The sequence below is a fragment of the Eleutherodactylus coqui genome, chromosome 6, assembly GCF_035609145.1.
Source record: "Eleutherodactylus coqui strain aEleCoq1 chromosome 6, aEleCoq1.hap1, whole genome shotgun sequence".
Classification (NCBI taxonomy): Eukaryota; Metazoa; Chordata; class Amphibia; order Anura; family Eleutherodactylidae; genus Eleutherodactylus; species Eleutherodactylus coqui.
Window position 1 is genome coordinate 190,588,630 of NC_089842.1, and position 19,096 is coordinate 190,607,725.

Here is a 19,096-nt window from a genome sequence, read left to right on the forward strand (position 1 = left end):
TGTACTTTTCCTTTAACAAGATTTGCTCAAATGTATTGAAGAATAAAATGGGACCTTGGTGATTAGAACATTCCAAGGACCTAGACTGAATGGCTCAGGTCATAACGTCCAATGTTTATATTTTATCGACCAATGGTAATAAATGAATTATAATAAATTTGAATTATTGTAATTGAGGCATGCGCCTCTATAAAAACTGCTGCCTGTCAATCAATAAATAGATAACTTTTGATCACGTCCAGTTGTGCTGTGGTGAAAGTTTTTTCCCGAGCTCGGCTATCCTCAAACTGAATTTGAACACCAGAAGCATACCACATAGCAAATAGACTTATATGCACTAACATCCGCAATTTGCACCGTCATTCTCAATAGTTTTCTAACAACTTTGTACCAAGTATGTCTCAAGATCATCCATGGTTACAACTGTAGGCCTCCACCATGCTACGGCTGCATACTCCTGCTCTATCCTTTAGGCCAGTTTCACATGAATGTATTATGGGGCACATTTATTTGCCTGCAATCCAGAACAGTGTCTTGGTCTGGACACGGGTCTTCTGACCCAACTTCAAATATCATAAGATTCCTAAATGTGATTGTTCTCAGTAAGAGAAACCAAGTAATCTTGTAGATATGATACCTTTTAATTGCTAACAAAAAGACATGTTATAGCAAGTTTTGAAACCTAGTTAGGGTTTTCCTCAGGCTTAATGGGATCGATCGGAAGAAGCTTACACACACACACACACACACACGTATATATGTATGTATGTATGTATATATATATATATGAAAAGGCACAGACATGGTGTGACTAATTTGCACTAATAGCAGAAAAGATGAATAGAGGAGCAAATACTTAATTAGTCCACAGATAAGGATGTGAAAGTTTTATGGTCTCTAAATTGGTGTTAGGGGGTTACTGGGCTTGTGTGTTATTTGTGCTATAGATTTCTCATATTTTTCAATGATGCATGAAACCACTTCCAATCTTGATTCCTGTGTTGAAAGTGTCAAAGATGGTTATAAACCTGTACTCCCAAATTCTTCTATGACGTTGAGCTTTGAAGTTGCCTTTTAATATAGTAACTTTCATATGTTCTATGTTGTGTCTGTGACTAGAAAAATGCTGAGGCACAGGTAATTCGGTCTTTCTTTCTTTAATTGAGTGGCGGTGAGACCTCATCCTTGGTTTCAGTTTTTGTCCTGTTTGTTCAACATAAAGGCCCCTAACAGAACATATACTGCACAGGATCAGGTACACAACATCAGACATGGAACATGTGAATGCCCCCGGGATCTTATAGTGATATTGAGTTTTGAGGGTTTTTATCTAGTCCATGGTCAGTACATGTGAGCAGATCTTGCAGCTCCTTACATTGAAGGGATAAGTTCCTTTTTGTGTGTCCAAGGGCAATGCACTACTGATTATAAGGTGCCTCAAATTTGGGGGTTGCCTGTAACACAGAAGGGGTCGGTGCGCAAATATGGTTTTCAGACTCTTATCCTTGTGTAGGATATGATGGAGTTTCTTTGGGGTTTTTCTTAGTACCTCTAGCTGCTCTGATTTAAAAATGTCCTTTTAAGATGGCGCTATGATACTGTGAGCTCGAGTCACTTGAACCCACAGTCAAGCTAGGGCACTCATCTGTACTATGGGCATAAAAATGCACCTTGTAATGAACTCATGTGAAACTAGCCTAAAGGATAGAACATGTGAAACTAGACTTTAAGATATTAAGAAATTAATCAGCAAGATCAACATAAATCAAGATCTGATCCCTTTTGAGACTAATTGCTTAGTTGTGTCTAAAAAAGAACACATATAGGGCTCTGACTGATTAATATTCTCTGCCTTAAAAAATGATTATTGTGTTGCTGCAGAGGGCAGTGCATTGTGGATGCAATACACAAATGGAGATCCAAAAGAAGCAAAAATCATTTTGTGCTTTGTCATTGTGTTTCGCTGGTGGTTTCTTGGTTGTTTTGTTGCTCCCCTTGTCCTTTTCTGGAAACTGCTCCTAAACTATACAGTTTTCATCCTTCCTGACCACATCAAACACATTCATTATTATAGGGTTAACTGAAAACAATATCATATTTCTGATGCTAAACAGTAGCAGATGTAAAATATTCCCATGCATTATACAGGGAATCAAATTCCCATTGTATGAGCTGAGGCCAAACCACAATAAACCTGTTGATTAAACATACTGGAGCGGAGCAGCTTTAGCAGAGATTTCTCCTCTCGTTCATATTTGTTCTGTGTTCTGATTGCTTTTCATTTTCCCCCTTTTTCTCAGTGAAAGCCTATAATATTTATTGCGTTTATTTCTAATCTTCTATGGAGAATATTACCATGGGTTAGCCCATATGTGACACTTAATTCTATCAGGTTGTATGCATCACTGCGGGCCTGTATAATAGAAACCATATATGGACAGATGGTTCACAGTTGGCTGGAAATCTGTCCAACATAAGACTGGCAGTGCAAAGTCAGGAGGCTTTCAAAAATGAAATATTGAATTCTTATGAGAAAAATGACTACTTCTGGTTACCTGCAGGCGTAGAAGGTAATCCACCGTGCTAATGATAATATTCACTGTTGTCGTATTACCCATTTGGGTTCTCAGGAAGTTTTGAAAGTCTGAAGAAAAGACAGAGAAAAACTGTTTGTATTGGGATGTAACAGGAAACTATCAGAATTTATTTGGTCTTTCATGACAGCATTTCTTAGGATTCTAGGTTTATTCCACAAAAAAAAAACAACACAAAACGACTAATCAGCTTCTATCATACATAAGACGACGCCAGTGTTATAAATGGTGCATAGTAGGTGGCAATCTTACATTTGGGGCAGGGGGCTTCAGGTTAGGTCTCTTATCAAGCTCAGTGACCCGGTTTCTAGCCTCTAACTATACAGCAGGTAATACAAAAATCCTAAAGTAGATAAATATTAGGCTTTGCTCTTTATTTTACCGTTATTGTGTCCTTCACATAGAAGTTGCAGGAACCTGAAGAGGTCTCTTGTAAATTCATCATTCTGTAAAACCTTTTCACCTTGGAAAGACAACCAGTGTCAAAACAATTTTAAGGAATTAAATCACAAAATGTATTTAGGTTCGGTTTGCTTTATAGTTCATACACCTTCTTATGTGATCACAGGCATTGTAAGACTGATAATGACATCTGGACAGTATAGTCAACATCATTTGAAAGGATATAGAACACCAAAGCTCATTTACAAGAACTGAGTGTTCCACTGAGGGTGAGTTACATTGGGGCATTGTTGTAGAATTTCGGGTGCAGAATGCGCACCAAATTCTGCAACCAGGTATGGTACAATGTAAGTGAATGGGGTTTTAATAAATAATTTTGTGTTGTGACCCATCTTAGAGAGTTAAACCCAATTGCAAAGTTGAAGAGTAGCATGTGAGAAGCAGAAATCCACTTTCTGCATCTCTTTAAATTCCACGAGACCGCTGCTGTGACTGAAGTAAGGAAATAAGGAAGATGGAACAATAACTCTGCAACTCACATATAGAAAGGCAGAATTCCTGCAAATCAATGTTAGACTCTTTATACAAGCCTTGTAACAATGACTTGGAATTGAAAGCCAAGCCAGAATCCATACACAGACAACTGTTTAGGGGTGTTTGCTCCTCATCAACGTGCAGCAGGTTTCTGGCTTGGCTAGCGAGAGGCATGTGAGGTGGGTCAGGAACTCTATCTTTTCTCCTTAGGGAGATGCATACTCTAAGTGGTCTCCTTCTGCTACAATAGGAGCATATCATCCAGGAAGTCATCCACCGTCATCTGCAAGAGATTCAGGTGCCACTCCATGTTGAGAATCCCTGGAATGAACACAGGTCCAACAAGGCAACTCTGTCAATCTCCAACCTACACGTTCACGCTGTAACATTTGCATGGTCTTTTGATTGGGTTGTGCTTTTACTAGCGATTTGCATTGCATCTGCAGTGAATCAGAGCTTCTCTGTTCACTAACACAATCCTGTAATGATAGTGTCAGCCCTGGACTGGTCTGCCAAATGACTCCATGCATGTATAGTAGCAGAAGGAGGCCAGTTCAAGTACAGTTTCCTTACGTCCGTCATAGCAGCGGTCCCATGGGAATTAGAGAGACGTGGAAAGTGGATTTCTGCTTCTCACATGCTACTCTTCAACTTTGCAATTGGACTTTACTCTCTATCTTTACAGGGGCCCCAACACAAAACTAAAATCCATGTACGGGAGTGCGCCATACCATGCCTTTCTATTCAAGTACACTATTGTTATTTCAATATAGTACACCAAAATAGAGATATAGTGTTGGATCAGTCTATTTGAGCACTCACTGCATGTATGTCACTGTATGTTATCTATAGTAAAATTTTAAATGCATTGTTTGTTATACAGTATAATCAATGTCAGGCACCTACTATACTGTCACTCAATGACTGCAATGAGAGCCTGCAATGCACCCTTGTTGCTGTGGAGGCCCTGCAGGAAAATAAGTACTTATACTGTAGTTGACCCTGATAATACCAGTTAATTGCAGGGGCTCCAGCAGCAGGCCCACCTGCCATCACCTTACCTCCTCCATAGGACCTGCAATCTTAAAAAGGGACAACACATCTAAGAGAAATAATTACACGACTACATAACTACTTTTTATCGAGCTAGACAAAAATAAATTGTGAATGTCTAGGTCCACTACATGAGATGAATATTTTATACAATCATATTCCACAAGAGAGGTGAACTAATAAATGTACTTGAAGACATTAATACAACAAAAGATCTGGCAAAAGGTAAGAACTGAATAATTAGAGATGAGCGAATAACTAATTAATGTCTGCAGGCGTATGCTGATAAGATGAAAGTTGGTAGGCTACTTTATCTAGAGCGAGCATGCATCCCTCAGTATGGCATGTAGATTGTAACAAATGCCTGGGACGAAATGTAATTAGGAATACGTTTATCTGAAGTTGAAGAATCTCTTACCTCGTTCCCGGACAATGACTGCATATATGAAGAATAAAAAAAGGGAGAAATAAAAGGTTACTGTTTCGGAATATGTCAGCTACGGTACACAGTTTGGTCACAACCAGCAAAATGAGCCATAATGTATTCTTTACCTGACCTGTGCTATGAAGGCACAATCAAGCCCAATCCCTAAACACTATGATAGATCACACATGAAACGGATGGGTAAACTGGTTTTGGTTCACTGCTTTCAGCGATGTACTGCAAGGCCTTTGAACTGAAGTGTTTTATGGATGTGATGTCTGGGATCCAACGCTTTCTGACTGAAATCATTTCATCTAGAACTTAACCCCTATGGATTTGCAGATGATATGTTATATCAGTGATTCCCAAAGTGAATTGAATCCTTGGGTCTCTGGGGTTCCACACAGTGGTTCACAGTAATAACAGCCACTCGCAAATTTATAAAGAGTCTGCAATAAATTGATGTTTTTGGCTCTAATTTACGCTGCACAGCAGGTAAAAACACATTCCGTGGATATATATGAGGTTTTTTTTGTGTGTTTTTTTTTTTTTTTTGCTTTGAGTCTATAATAGGTGAATAATGTTCTCCTTATGGAGAAACATGGATGGAGGGAGTCTCATAGTTCAGGCAGAGCTTAGAAAGCTGACTCATTAGTGCCACCTACTTAAAAGACTTTTTAAAAATGACAGAAACAGAAAAATATGGTATTTTAATTGATGATGACTTTCCAGACAGTAAGGCATGGTCTTAACATTGCCCCAAGGTATACGTCTCCCCAGTAGCGTATCTATAGGGGTCGCAGGGGTTGCAGATGACTGCAGGCTGCATGCTTTAGATTTGGGTACAGGTGTAGATAACTGCAGGCTGCATGGTTTACGGACGGGTAGAGGTACAGATGACTGCAGGCTGTATGGTTTAGGTATGGGTAGAGGTACAGATGACAGCAGGCTGTATGGTTTAGGTATGGGGAGAGGTACAGATGACTGCAGGCAGTATGGTTTAGGTACAGGTGCAGATGACTGCAAACTGTATAATTTAGGTACAGGTGCAAATAACTGCAGGCTGTATGGTTTAAGTACGGGTGCAGATGACTGCAGGCTGTATAGTTAAGGTACGGGTACCTGTACAGATGACTGCAAGCTGTATGGTTAAGGTATGGGTACAGATGCAGATGACTGCAGGCTGTATGGTTCATGGATGGGTACAGGTGCAGATGACTGCAGGTTGTATGGTTGATGGATGAGTAGAGGTGCAGATGACTGCAGGTTGTATGGTTGATGGATAGGTACAGGTGCAGATGACTGCAGGCTGTATGGTTTAGAAATGGGTACAGGTGCAGATTACTGCAGGCTGTATGGTTTAGGTATGGGTAAAGGTGCAGATGACTGCAGACTGTGGGTTTTGCATTTTGAGAAATAATTTTGAGCAACAATGGATGTCACCAATTGGAGAAATGTCACCTGTGATCACTGGAGGTAGGGAAAGGTTTACATGGGCTAACTATTGGGTGAAAAAGAAAAATCGATCAAATGAGCGATTTTCAGTCATAGTTGTCTTGTGTAAATGTGGCACCCAACAAGGTATAGAGTAATGCCTAATTTAGACACAACGATTATCACTCAAAAGACATCTTTTGAGCGATAATCTTTGTGTACATTTACACGGCAAGATGATCGCTCAAACGGCAGTTTGAGTGACAGTTTTGAGCGTTCACTTTGCGTAAGTGTGTAAATGAAGGCTTGTGCTGTATGCAGAAGACAAGCAGAACCGCTATCTTCTGCATACAGCTGTTGTTTTCTCAGAGCGCTCAGCTGGTATCCAGCTAAGCGCTCCAAGCGGGGTATGCAGAACACAGGCAACCTCACAGTGATTTTGGGGGAAGGGCTTTAAATATAAGCCCTTCCCTGAAAAATCATCCATAGCATGTGTAAAAAATAAAGTAAATATATACTCACCTCTCCGCCGCTGCCGGGGCTTAGCCACGTATAGCCGCATCTTCTCCCTGCACTGCTCTGAAGTTCTTTTAAAAGAGCTGCATCTGATTGGCTGAGCACTCAGCCAATCACAGGCAGCACTCAGCCATTCAATAAATGACAGCTAATCACTGCCTGTGATTGGTCACAGCACTCAGCCAATCACAAGCAGCGCTCGGCTTGATGAAAGAACTTCAAATCAGTGCAGGGAGAAGACGTGGCTGGACGCGCTTGGGTCTAAATGGGCCTCAAGGAAACGCCCAGTAGTTGCTAGTTGCTTTGTTTTGGCTCGCTAAAACTAGATGACTAATGATCGACTTGCTCTCAGTGTTAACAGGCAGCTGTTCATCTTTAAACGACTGCCTGTTCACAATAAATGGATGCGAGCAACCAGAAGAGATCTCGAGAGTGCTCCGCTTCCATTGACTGAGCAACTATCGCTGTTGTGTGAAAGCACAGGTGCAATAGTCATTTGGACAGCTGTCATGTTCTTATGCTCCCAACAGTCATCCCATGTAAAGTAACCTTAGAGCCATTTTCACCGTGCTCAACAAATTGCACAAGATTTGTGCGTTGTGAGATGCACAAATCTTGCACGAATATGAACCCCATTCTTTTGAATGGGGTCGTACAAGAGCAATCCCTTTACACATTGCATCGCACCGCAATGCGGGAAAAAAGTTGTGTTACTTTTTATCTTTGGGCGTGCCCTCGTATCGGCAATTGTCTTCAAAGGGGCTAGCAGCAGCATCGCACCGCATGTTAGGTGCACGCAGTGTGATGCCATGTGAGGTTTCACCATTGAAAACAATGGGAGATACTCTGCGAGGACGTTTTGAGATAAAAAACGCCTTGGATCCACGGCGAACTCGCACTCACCCGTGTGAAATTAGCCTAAATGTAATCACTATCGTTGTGTAGAGCTGGTGTCTGACGATTACATGGTGACTGCATTATTTTGAAGTATCTTAGATCCTAGAACTAAACTACTGTATCTAACTAACCCCACTGTTAAAAGTGAAAAAGTTGTAGATATGGTGCATGTGAGATGATAGGATAGAATAGATAGAGCAAGTTCAGAGAGGAGTTACCAAGATGGTGAGCGGTCTGCAAATCATGTCCCATGAGGAACGGTTAAAGGATCTGGGAATGTTTAACTTGCAAAAAAGAAGGCTGAGAGGAGACTTAAAGGGGTTGTCCCGCGGCAGCAAGTGGGTCTATACACTTCTGTATGGCCATATTAATGCACTTTGTAATGTACATTGTGCATTAATTATGAGCCATACAGAAGTTATCAAAAGTTTTATACTTACCTGCTCCGTTGCTGGCGTCCTCGTCTCCATGGTGCCGACTAATTTTCGGCCTCTAATGGCCAAATTAGCCGCGCTTGCGCAGTCCGGGTCTTCTGCTGTCTTCAATGGGGCCGCTCGTGCAGAATGCCGGCTCCGTGTAGCTCCGCCCCGTCACGAGCCGATTCCAGCCAATCAGGAGGCTGGAATCGGCAATGGACCGCACAGAAGCCCTGCGGTCCACAGAGAGAGAGGATCCCGGCGGCCATCTTCAGCAGGTGAGTATGAAGACGCCGGACCGCCGGGATTCGGGTAAGTACTACCCGGTTTGTTTTTTTAACCCCTGCATCGGGGTTGTCTCGCGCTGAACGGGGGGGGGGGGGGGGTTTAAAAAAAAACAAAACCCGTTTCGGCGCGGGACAACCCCTTTAATAGCTGTCTACAAATATCTGAAGGGCTGTCACAGTGCAGAGGGATCAGCTCTATTCTCATTTGCACAAGGAAAGACTAGGAACAAAGGGATGAAACTGAAAGGGTGGAGACACAAATTAGATATTAGAAAAAACTTTCTGACAGTGAGGGTGATCAATGAGTAAAACAGGTTGCCACAGGAGGTGGTGAGTTCTCCTTCAATGGAAGTGTTCAAACAAAGGGTGGACAGACATCTGTCTGGGATGATTTAGTGATTCTGCATTGAGCAGGGGGTTGGACCAGATAACCCTGGAGGTCCCTTCCAGCTCTACCATTCTATGATTCTCTAATCATCTTGTAAGGCCCGTTAAAGGGTCGGACATAGATTTATAGAGTCGCTTTCCAATAGATGACACTAGAGGAGCCAACTTCCCTCCTCCTTAATGATTTTATTTTGCATTATGAAAGCATCATCTGGTGACATGCAGTGTGGAAATAAGGTAGAGCAAAAGTAATCGGAGGGGCTGAAAGCTATGGCCTAAATTAATTCTGGGTTCTGAATTAATTCTGGAGTCTTAAGTGAGGGGTTTTAATTAGTTTCTGACAGTGTATGGGGTTGCATTTGGTAGTGAAGACAATAAAAAGGGACTATAAAACTTTAGGTCCATTTTTGTTTTTTGCCTTAGTGTTACTGTGTTATCCATGTTGAGCACGCATCACTTGCTCAAAGTGTTCATTCGAAACTCGTAGACATGATTACAAAATTGTCAGAGACTGCAGGGGAACTAGTTTGGGTTTCAGAATAGGGTCTCACGCTGTTTTGTGGTTGCCTGGCTATGAAATTATGGATGGAATCATGTATGGAATCCAAATGTATGATTCAGCTGGAAATTACATTGTTTCTATGGTCATGTCATACATTATGCTATGAAATATACAGTATGAAATATATAAATGCTATAAAAAAAGAAAATCAGTTCTTGACTAATAGCCAACTTTAGCTTGGCAATTAAATGTAGGCGTTTCAGAAATCTTTCATTATACTTACGTGTGCCTTCTTCCGTGACCATTCCAAGGCCTTCTGCTTTGTTCTGTCTTTCAAACGCATTCAAGTCAAGAACACTGAACCAAGAAAAACAAAATGGAAATAATTCTCTTATCAACCCACTGTTTGTCTCAGAAGAAGCTTTGTAATATTAGTGAAGACTACAGAGTTGACCTTGCTCTTTGTGAGCCATGTAGTGTAAGAGCGTGGGCTCAAGAATGCTGTTGTCTTGTAATGCAATTCACAGAAACATGTTTACTGTTGCATTTCATGACCAGAAGACTTTGATTTTTATTTTTTATACTCAGCAATTAACAATAACAACAAGCTTTTCTCAAGGACAATTCAAAGTATACCAAAATCACTGAATTGTACTCACCTGCATGACATCATTAAGCCAGACAAGCTCTGGAAAAATCCAGCATCCTTTTTCTCTTTTAGGTAATCTAACATTTTCTGTAAAAGCGGTACATTACTGTTTATCATAAAATTAACAAATAAATCAGGCTTCTTACAATATACAATTTCTAATAAGCGACTGTAGAAAAAAAATCATAATAGCTCAGTAGTAGCTACAGTTTATATACAGTAGTTACATAAAGGTAAAGTTCCCAGGACCAACACCATACATAGGACAGACATGTCAAGTCACCCTGCTTTCCTAAAGCAGAGATCAATTTCCAGCAGCACTGCGATAGTCCTCTAATAGAGTCAGGCAGAAAAAGTGCAAATGCCAGTAACGGAGCCCAAACCAGGCGAGCTCCACAAATACAGTCCAGATAAAGAGAATAGTAACTGGCAGCAATCCAGAGTGTAGAAAGATACAAAAAATATTTATTTACCCCATTACATAGAATAAAAGCAACGTTTCGGTCAAATAGACCTTCCTCAAGCTAATACATAATCATCCAAGTGCACACTATATAAAGGCAATGTGAAGTGAACAAACCAATAGAGTCATAATATACACAGGTGTACCTCATCCATCGCTGATTGCCCTGTTCTCCACGTCCTGGCTGCTGCCTGGCGCATGATAGATGAAGTCATAGCCTAATCGACTCAATCCATGCAGACACAGTCATATATGCCTCGCAGCGCCACCCTGCTTTCCTGAGATACACCTGGTTTTCAGACCACCTCTTCTGGTTCCTGGCCTAACATCTGGTAGAGACGTCAGTGGGGGCAGGTAATAACTCTTCTGAGGGCCAATGAGGGCAGAAAACTACTATGGGGTCCCTGTGAGTCACCCGTGAGTCATTTAGTGTATTGTGGCCTTGTCACATCAGTATTGCATTCACATGTATGGTCCAATGTATTTGTGAAACTACAAGTGTCAGAGTATTTTCACCACTATTAAGGTCATACTAGGAGTTGTAACTTTCCATGGTAAAAATTGGTACAGCACACAATGGGTTGACAATAATGCTTTTTCTGTAATGTACAGTATGCTGAAGCAATTGTGGCATCCCAAGTGTTACGTGTGCTGCTGGGATTTGTTGTACTATGTACTCCTAGCAGCACAGTCAGGCCGCTGAGGGTTAATTGAGCTGGCTGGGTGTGGTACTTCCTGCTAGCCAATCTCCTGGATCTGTGCTCACATATAAACCCAGCTCCTGTCAGTCTCTGGCTGGGTTCCCTAGGGTGAGAACTCATGTTAGTTCTGTGTCCTGTAACTTGTTATCAGTCATGGTCTGTCCTGTTCCCACTCTGATCTGTGTTTGCAAGTAAGTCTATTGTGTGGCTCTGCTTCCCCAAGATTGTCTGGACACCTGTCGAACTAGTCTGCAGTACATGCAGCCCCCTTTTCCTTCCCCCTGTTCAGGTGCAGCCTCCAGAAATCTTATGTCTTACTCTGAGTGTCCAGTTACACCAACTGACACCTCCCCTCTTTTATAATCTCTTTTACTTTGTTTTGTGTGTTCTCTCTCTCCCCCTCATTTGTCTTCTCTTTATTTTTCTCCATCTTCTGCACGCTTTCTCTCTCCTTTTGTATTCTGTTTCTTTCTCTTTTGCATTTTTCCTTCTTTTGTGCCATCTTCTCCCCTTCTGCGTTCTCCCTTTCTTGCTCTCTTTTGCTTTTTCTTTCTTTCTCTCCCTGTTGTGCATTCTCTTTTTCTCTCGCCCTCTCCCTTTCTACTTCCCACTTTTGTGTTCTCCCTCTTTACTTTCCACTTTTGCATTATCCATCTCTACTTCCCACTTTTCCTTTCTCCCTTTCTACTTCACACATTTGCATTCTCCCTCTCTACTTCCCACTTTTGAGTTCTCCCTCTCTTTTGTGTTCTTTCCCTTCCTCTCTTTCCAGCGATAGGCTAGTCATGCCCTCAAAAAGGCCACTTCCATCACCCTGTGAAAGGTTCTTCTAGGTTGATGTCTCTGATAAAAGCATCAAAACTGTACATGTGAATAACCTATTTACCAATCATTTCACTCATAAAATTAATAAGGAAAGACAAGGAATTAATATTACCTGTTGCACGACAGTGTTTCCACCATTGAGAACTGATATTCCAAGCTTAAGTGTCTCTACAACCATGGGGCTCATTTCACCTGTGAAAGAAATAAAGTACAATCTGAAAACATGAAATTTGTTTCTTAGTAATAAGTGTCAAAAAGATATTCAATATATGTCTCATTTCGGTGTGTCTCCTAAAAATAAAACTTTTCTTAAAGGGGGTTATATAGCTTTCTACACATATATCTATGATTACATAGAGTACGATACCATACCTTTTCTACACATTTAACCACATTCACCAACATAAAATTCACCTTCATAACAAAAGACACTGATGATAACTTCAACTTTTCTGGGTAGCCAGTTCAATAAGTATCAGAAAAATACCGCCAACACCTATGCCCAGCACCATGTTGATGTTTAATGGTCCACTGACCAATAAACACCATATTTTCTTCCAGCTTTCACTTACGAAACAGATTCTAAATCAGTGCAATATAGAAAATATAGTATAAAGTAATTTGCACATATTTCTTATAAGAAATCAGAATCAGCATAATAAAATAATGCTAAATGAATACAATAAAGGAACAGCAAAAAGGCAACAAATACCGACAAAGAAACCCAGCTCAAACATTTGGGGGAATATAGTATTTGCAACCTGACCCCACTCCAGTCAACCACAAAATGGATCTCCTATTTTAATCCCTTTCTTACGAGGCCTGCTCTGCAGTCATGCAACACCACTGTCATACAGTAAATTGCCAACAAGGTTGTTACATGCATGCCTTCTTCTACATTGTAATCAATATATTCAAAATGCAAAACTTTTCTATTTTCAAACATATATTAGAAAAGGGTATGACAAGAAAACCCCCAGCATGCTCTTGAAGTCTATCATTTTAGTAGACTTGCTATAACAAAAATCACTATGTGGACTCATCTGTAAAAGGACAGTATTAATGATTCCCAGAGCTCACAATTACTAGGGGGTTGCAATGCATCAGAGAATGTGGCGGTGTCCTGCTAGAGAGCCATAAAGGAGCTATTCTACGATAAGCTCCGCACTCTCAGCAAATTAGCAGTTCGAAAACAAGGGCCTACACTGCAAATCCTGTACCAAAATAAATGACAAGAGGCATAGGTTATAATGACAGCTCCCTGTCCTTGCAGCTGGAAAGGAGGGGGAAAGATAAAGGAAGTCTCACAGAATCCTCCCTTCAGATCTCATATACCCTGTACCCCAGGTTAATAAACAAATAGGACATGGATCAGACATTTCACTTCTGGGTTGATTTGCTTTCAAAGTGAATCACTATCTGTTTTTAGGTCTAAGATTCCTTGCTGGTTAATTTCTTAATGTATCTATAGGGCAGTTCTACTTTTCTAATTTAAGGCTCCCTGACAAGGATTCAAAGGGGCAGTAACCTTTCAGACAACTTCTGCTCATCTACTAACTTGTGTTAGTTTCATTATTTCTGCAACATACTTGCATTAAAAATGTTGTTGCTTAACCTCTGTAAATCATGTTTAAGGGCGGTCACTAGCGGGGCCTCCCTTCCAGCTTCTCTGCAATCCACTCTTTGACATCAGGTACAGGGCTTTCATAGCAACAAAAGGAGGAGCTATCTTCATAGGCCTCTCTCACAGGCTGCAGATCCACAGATCTGCAGACACTGATAATGATCTCCACAGTCTCTGCCTCTCCTGCTCTTTCTGTGTGTGTGTGTGTCAGTATGTGTGAGCACACTTTCTAGTGAGTTTACGAACCATTTGGCCAGAATGTCTCTAAATGCCTGAATCATCATGGTAGAGCAGAGGGCTGGGCATTCAAATACTGCCTTCCCTGCTTATTAGACCAGAGACTATGCTATGCAGCATGGGAAGTGAGGAAATACAGGACAGGAAACCACTGGCAGAATTGAAGGTTTGCTCTTCTGTAAACAGTTAATGAACCCATGCCAGTGAGTTGCAGCAGGTGTGGCCTGTTACCTTGGAAAAGGCAGTATATTCGTTCTTCTGGTGTTCGTTGGCTGTAAAACTGTTCAAACATGTCCAGATAATCTGTGGTATTCCCAATTGATTTAAAGGAAATTGGGCCCACTCTACGTGTTCCTGACAATGTGCAGCAAATACCAACGAGTCCAAAAGTCCTCTAGCCATCTAAGTGTGCAACCACCTATAGTAATTTATGTGATAAGTGCATTCAGTTCCTGCACACATTATTTGGAATGGTTTCAGGTTCAGAAATTTCAACACTTGCTGACAGGTTGTTCGTGATACACTGACTGACGGAGGACTTGGTTTGTTCATGTTTGTGATAGACCTGGTTTGCCCCATTTCTGAATCAGGCTCTGAATACAACATTTAGCAGGCAGTTTTGTAACTGAGTACTTGTTGGTGAAGGCCTCTTCTGTTTCATTAATTGATCTGCTTCACATGTAGCCATTCACAAAAACTATTCACGGTTACAGGAAGGGCACCATCTTTCTGACCCGACATGCACAGAAGGACTAAATAGTAGGATAAAATAAAGTATGAACACTCTACGAAGGGTGACACAACTTTGACAGACAGGGTGCAGGGGACTATGGCCTCCTCAAAAAAGTGTGATGCCGGAATAGGTGGTGGGATATTCTTCCGTGGTGTATTTCCTGTGTAGTATGCAGCAAACTCCTAAGCTCCCTCTAGTGGTGGCTTCAGTAAGCCAGAATATTAGCTTTTACTGGTTCTATGTAGGAAATTTGGAGCTCCCAACATTAAAAGGACACATTATGAAACTACTTAGCATAGAACACCTATTTAGATAATAAACAAAATGGTTTTCAAGGGTGGACATTCACTTTAAAGTCCACAGTAAACTACCAAAAGAAAAAACAACACAAAATGCTATCATATGCTGTTTGGAACAGAAGACTGTAAAGAAAAAAAGGTATTATTACCTTTACTTGCACTGATCATCTGCAAGACCATCTCAGCAGCCCCTCTTTCATGAAGACGGGCCTGCTGATACAAAGTCTTTTGTTTTTCCATTTCTTTTTCCTGTAAACACACAGAGAAATGTGAAGTCAATTTGTTATGTATAAGACATCCAAACATCCAAGGAGACCTATGGATAATTTATCACACCATGTAATGGACTGCATCTGCTAGGGATCGTACTGCAGCAGCAAAGAAATGTTACTGTAATTATTCTAGAGGTGCAATCTCATTATTTTTAAACATTACAGAACATTTAGAATTGGGCAGAAACTAAAACAACACTTACTTCAAATGTCTTTTCTTTTTCCTCATCTTCCTCTTCATTTTGGCAGCTCTGCAATTGGAAAGAGTGAAATATGAACATTGATAGCAAGGCATATTGGAAATGATTCATTTCTTGAAAATTAAGTGCCCCATCCCCTTTCTTATATGACTGGTTATAACTAGAGATGAGCGAGTATACTCGCTAAGGACAATTGCTCGATCGAGCATTGTCCTTAGCGAGTATCTCCCTGCTCGGCAGAGAAGGTTCGGCTGCCGGCGCGGGTGACAGGTGAGTTGCGGCAGTCAGCAGGGGGAGCGGAGGGGAGAGAGGGAGAGAGAGATCTCCCCTCCGTTCCTCCCCACTCTCCCCCACAGCTGAATCTTTCCTCCCGAGCGGGCTGGTACTCGCTAAGGGCAATGCTCGCTCGAGTAATTGCCCTTAGCGAGTATACTCGCTTATCTCTAGTTATAACTGGCTTTGCATGGGACTGCAGGTAAATCTACTACATTTTCTTAATTCAGTGAATTCTCAGAATCTTGACCCTTAAACAACAATTGCAGCTTTGCTACACGGGTTCTGCACTTGCTTATTTATTCTGACGTCAGGGAAACTACAACCACTGAAAAGTTTAAGTGTTAGTTTTTATTTTATATTGTAGTACTCTAGGCCTGCTGTTTGCTTACATGATTATTACACTGCATGTGCATATAATGCACTGCATGTTATCCTGACTAGTAACATTGTATTTTAGGCTATTAGCCCCCAGTGTTGAGCCAGAGGAAGGCAACATTCTACATGAAGAGGAAGCCAATTTTCCTGATTTTAGGGGAAAAAAATCTTTCCAGACTCCAAGTCTTGCAGTCAGAATAAATCCCTGGATCACCGACCCTTCTGAAGTCATTAGTGATTATAATATGTAATATGATTACACTCAAGAAAGGTGCCCAGGCCCCTCTTGCATTCTTTTAGCGAGTTCGCTATCACCACATTCTCAGGCAAAGAGTTCCATAGTCTCACTGCTCTTACAGTAAAGAATGCCCCTTCTATGTTGGTGTAGAAAACTTTTTTCGCCCCCTTGTTACAGTCACAATCCTGGGTATAAATAGATGATGGGAGATTTCTGTGTATTATCCCCTGATATAGTTATATATAGTTATTAGGTCACCCCTAATCTATCTTTTTTTCTAAACTAAATAACCCCAATTTTGATAACCTCTCTGGGTATTGTAGTCCAGTCATCCCATTTATTAATTTAGTTGCTCTACTTTGAACCTGCTCAACCTCTAACATGTCTTTTTTGAACACCCTACTAGTAAAGGTGACCTAATCAGAGTATGTACCAGCCTCCGCTTTCTATCACTGAGCCAGTTACTTGCCCACTTACACACATTCTCATCCAGACCAAGCATTCTCATTTTATATAACAACTAGCTGATATACCCGGCTTCGCCCGAGTTAATTTGGTACTGGTGTTTATCTGGTGTTCACACGGAAAATCTTATGAAGTCGTGCTTACTTTAGAGATACCGGAAAAACATATGTTCACCAATTTGCATAATTCTCTGCGTTACCCAGGAAACACCACGTGGAGGTAACCATGTGACGTTTACTTTATATAAAATGACATCAGGAAGTGAGAGAATTAGATTACATACATAAAATTTGGACACTAATTCTTTTGCGCATAGAATTGAATAATCAAGTTGAGACCCATTAACTTTTCCTATTTATGACATAATCAATGCTCGTGCCAAATTTCCCGTTTCTATGACACCGGGAAGTGAAAAAATTACATTCCGCACGTAAAATTTGGACGCTAATTCTTTTGCGCTAGAATTGAATAATCGAGTTGGGACCTATGAAGTTTTCGTATTTATAACATAATCAATGCTCGTGCCAAATTTCACGTTTCTATGACACCGGAAAGTGAGAAAATTAGATTCCGTACATAAAATTTTGGACGCTAATTCTTTTGCGCATAGAATTGAATAATCGAGTTGGGACACATTAACTTTTCCTATTTATGACATAATCAATGCCCGTGCCAAATTTCATGTTTCTATTACATTGGGAAGTGAGAGATTTAGATTATGTACGTAAAATTTGGACGCTAATTCTTTTGCGCATAGAATTGAATAATGGAGTTGGGACCCATTAGCGTTTCCTATTTATGACATAATCAATGCTCGTGTCAAATTTCCTGTTTCTATGACATCGGGAAGTGAGAAAATTAGATTCCGTACTAAAAATTTGGACGCTAATTCTTTTGCGCATAGAATTGAATAATGGAGTTGGGACCCATTAGCGTTTCCTATTTATGACATAATCAATGCTCCTGCCAAATTTCCCGTTTCTATGACACCGGAAAGTGAAAAAATTACATTACGCACGTAAAATTTCGACGCCAATGCTTTTGCGCTAGAATTGAATAATCGAGTTGGGACCCATTAGCTTTTCCTCTTTATGACATAATCAATGCTCCTGCCGAATTTCCCGTTTCTATGACACCGGAAAGTGAGAAAATTAGATTCCGTACGTAAAATTTAGACGCCAATTCTTTTGCGCTTAGAATTGAATAATCGAGTTGGGACCCATCAGCTTTTCCTATTTATGACATAATCAATGCTCGTGCCAAATTTCCTGTTTCTATGACACCGGAAAGTGAAGAAATTACATTCCGTACGTCAAATTTGGACGCTAATTTTTTTGCGCATAGAATTGAATAATGGAGTTGGGACCCATTAGCGTTTCCTATTTATGACATAATCAATGCTCGTGCCAAATTTCCTGTTTCTATGACATCGGGAGGTGAGAAAATTAGATTCCGTACGTAAAATTTGGACGCTAATTCTTTTGCGCATAGAATTGAATAATCGAGTTGGGTCCATTAACTTTTCCTATTTATGACATAATCAATGCTCCTGCCAAATTTCGAGTTTCTATAACATCGGGAAGTGAGAGAATTAGATTCCGTACGTAAAATTTGGACGCTAATTCTTTTGCGCATAGAATTGAATAATCGAGTTGGGACCCATTAGCTTTTCCTACTTACGACTTAATCAATGCTCGTGCCAAATTTCCCGTTTCTATGACACCGGAAAGTGAGAAAATTACATTCCGCACGTAAAATTTCGACGCCAATTCTTTTGCGCTAGAATTGAATAATCGAGTTGGGACCCATTAGCGTTTCCTATTTATGACATAATTAATGCTCGTGTCAAATTTCCCGTTTCTATGACACCGGAAAGTGAAAAAATTACATTCTGTACGTAAAATTTTGACGCTAATTCTTTTGCGCATAGAATTGAATAATGGAATTGAGACCCATTAGCTTTTCTTACTTATGACATAATCAATGCTCTTGCCAAATTTCCTGTTTCTATGACACCGGAAAGGGAAGAAATTACATTCCGTACGTCAAATTTGGACGCTAATTCTTTTGCGCATAGAATTGAATAATTGAGTTGGGACCCATTAGCTTTTCCTATTTATGACATAATCAATGCTCGTGCCAAATTTCCCACTTCTATGACACCGGAAAGAGAAAAAATTACATTCCGCACGTAAAATTTTGATGCCTATTCTTTTGCGCATAGAATTGAATAATCGAGTTGGGACCTATGAACTTTTCCTATTTATGACATAATCAATGCTCGTGCCAAATT

At 40.6% G+C, this 19,096-nt stretch overlaps 1 protein-coding gene across 1 annotated transcript in view; it reads right to left on the bottom strand.

The window, feature by feature from the left end:
- RYR3 (ryanodine receptor 3) overlaps positions 1-19,096 on the bottom strand; it is a 680,585-nt gene that overhangs the window by 141,070 nt on the left and 520,419 nt on the right. Inside the window, exons 77-84 of the mRNA XM_066572425.1 lie at positions 15,453-15,500; positions 15,127-15,226; positions 12,197-12,276; positions 10,106-10,182; positions 9,730-9,803; positions 5,002-5,019; positions 2,977-3,057; positions 2,556-2,644 (exon numbers count right to left, since the gene is read on the bottom strand). Of these exons, the coding sequence (XP_066428522.1) occupies positions 2,556-2,644; positions 2,977-3,057; positions 5,002-5,019; positions 9,730-9,803; positions 10,106-10,182; positions 12,197-12,276; positions 15,127-15,226; positions 15,453-15,500 (567 nt within the window). The remainder of the gene's footprint in view (positions 1-2,555; positions 2,645-2,976; positions 3,058-5,001; positions 5,020-9,729; positions 9,804-10,105; positions 10,183-12,196; positions 12,277-15,126; positions 15,227-15,452; positions 15,501-19,096) is intronic.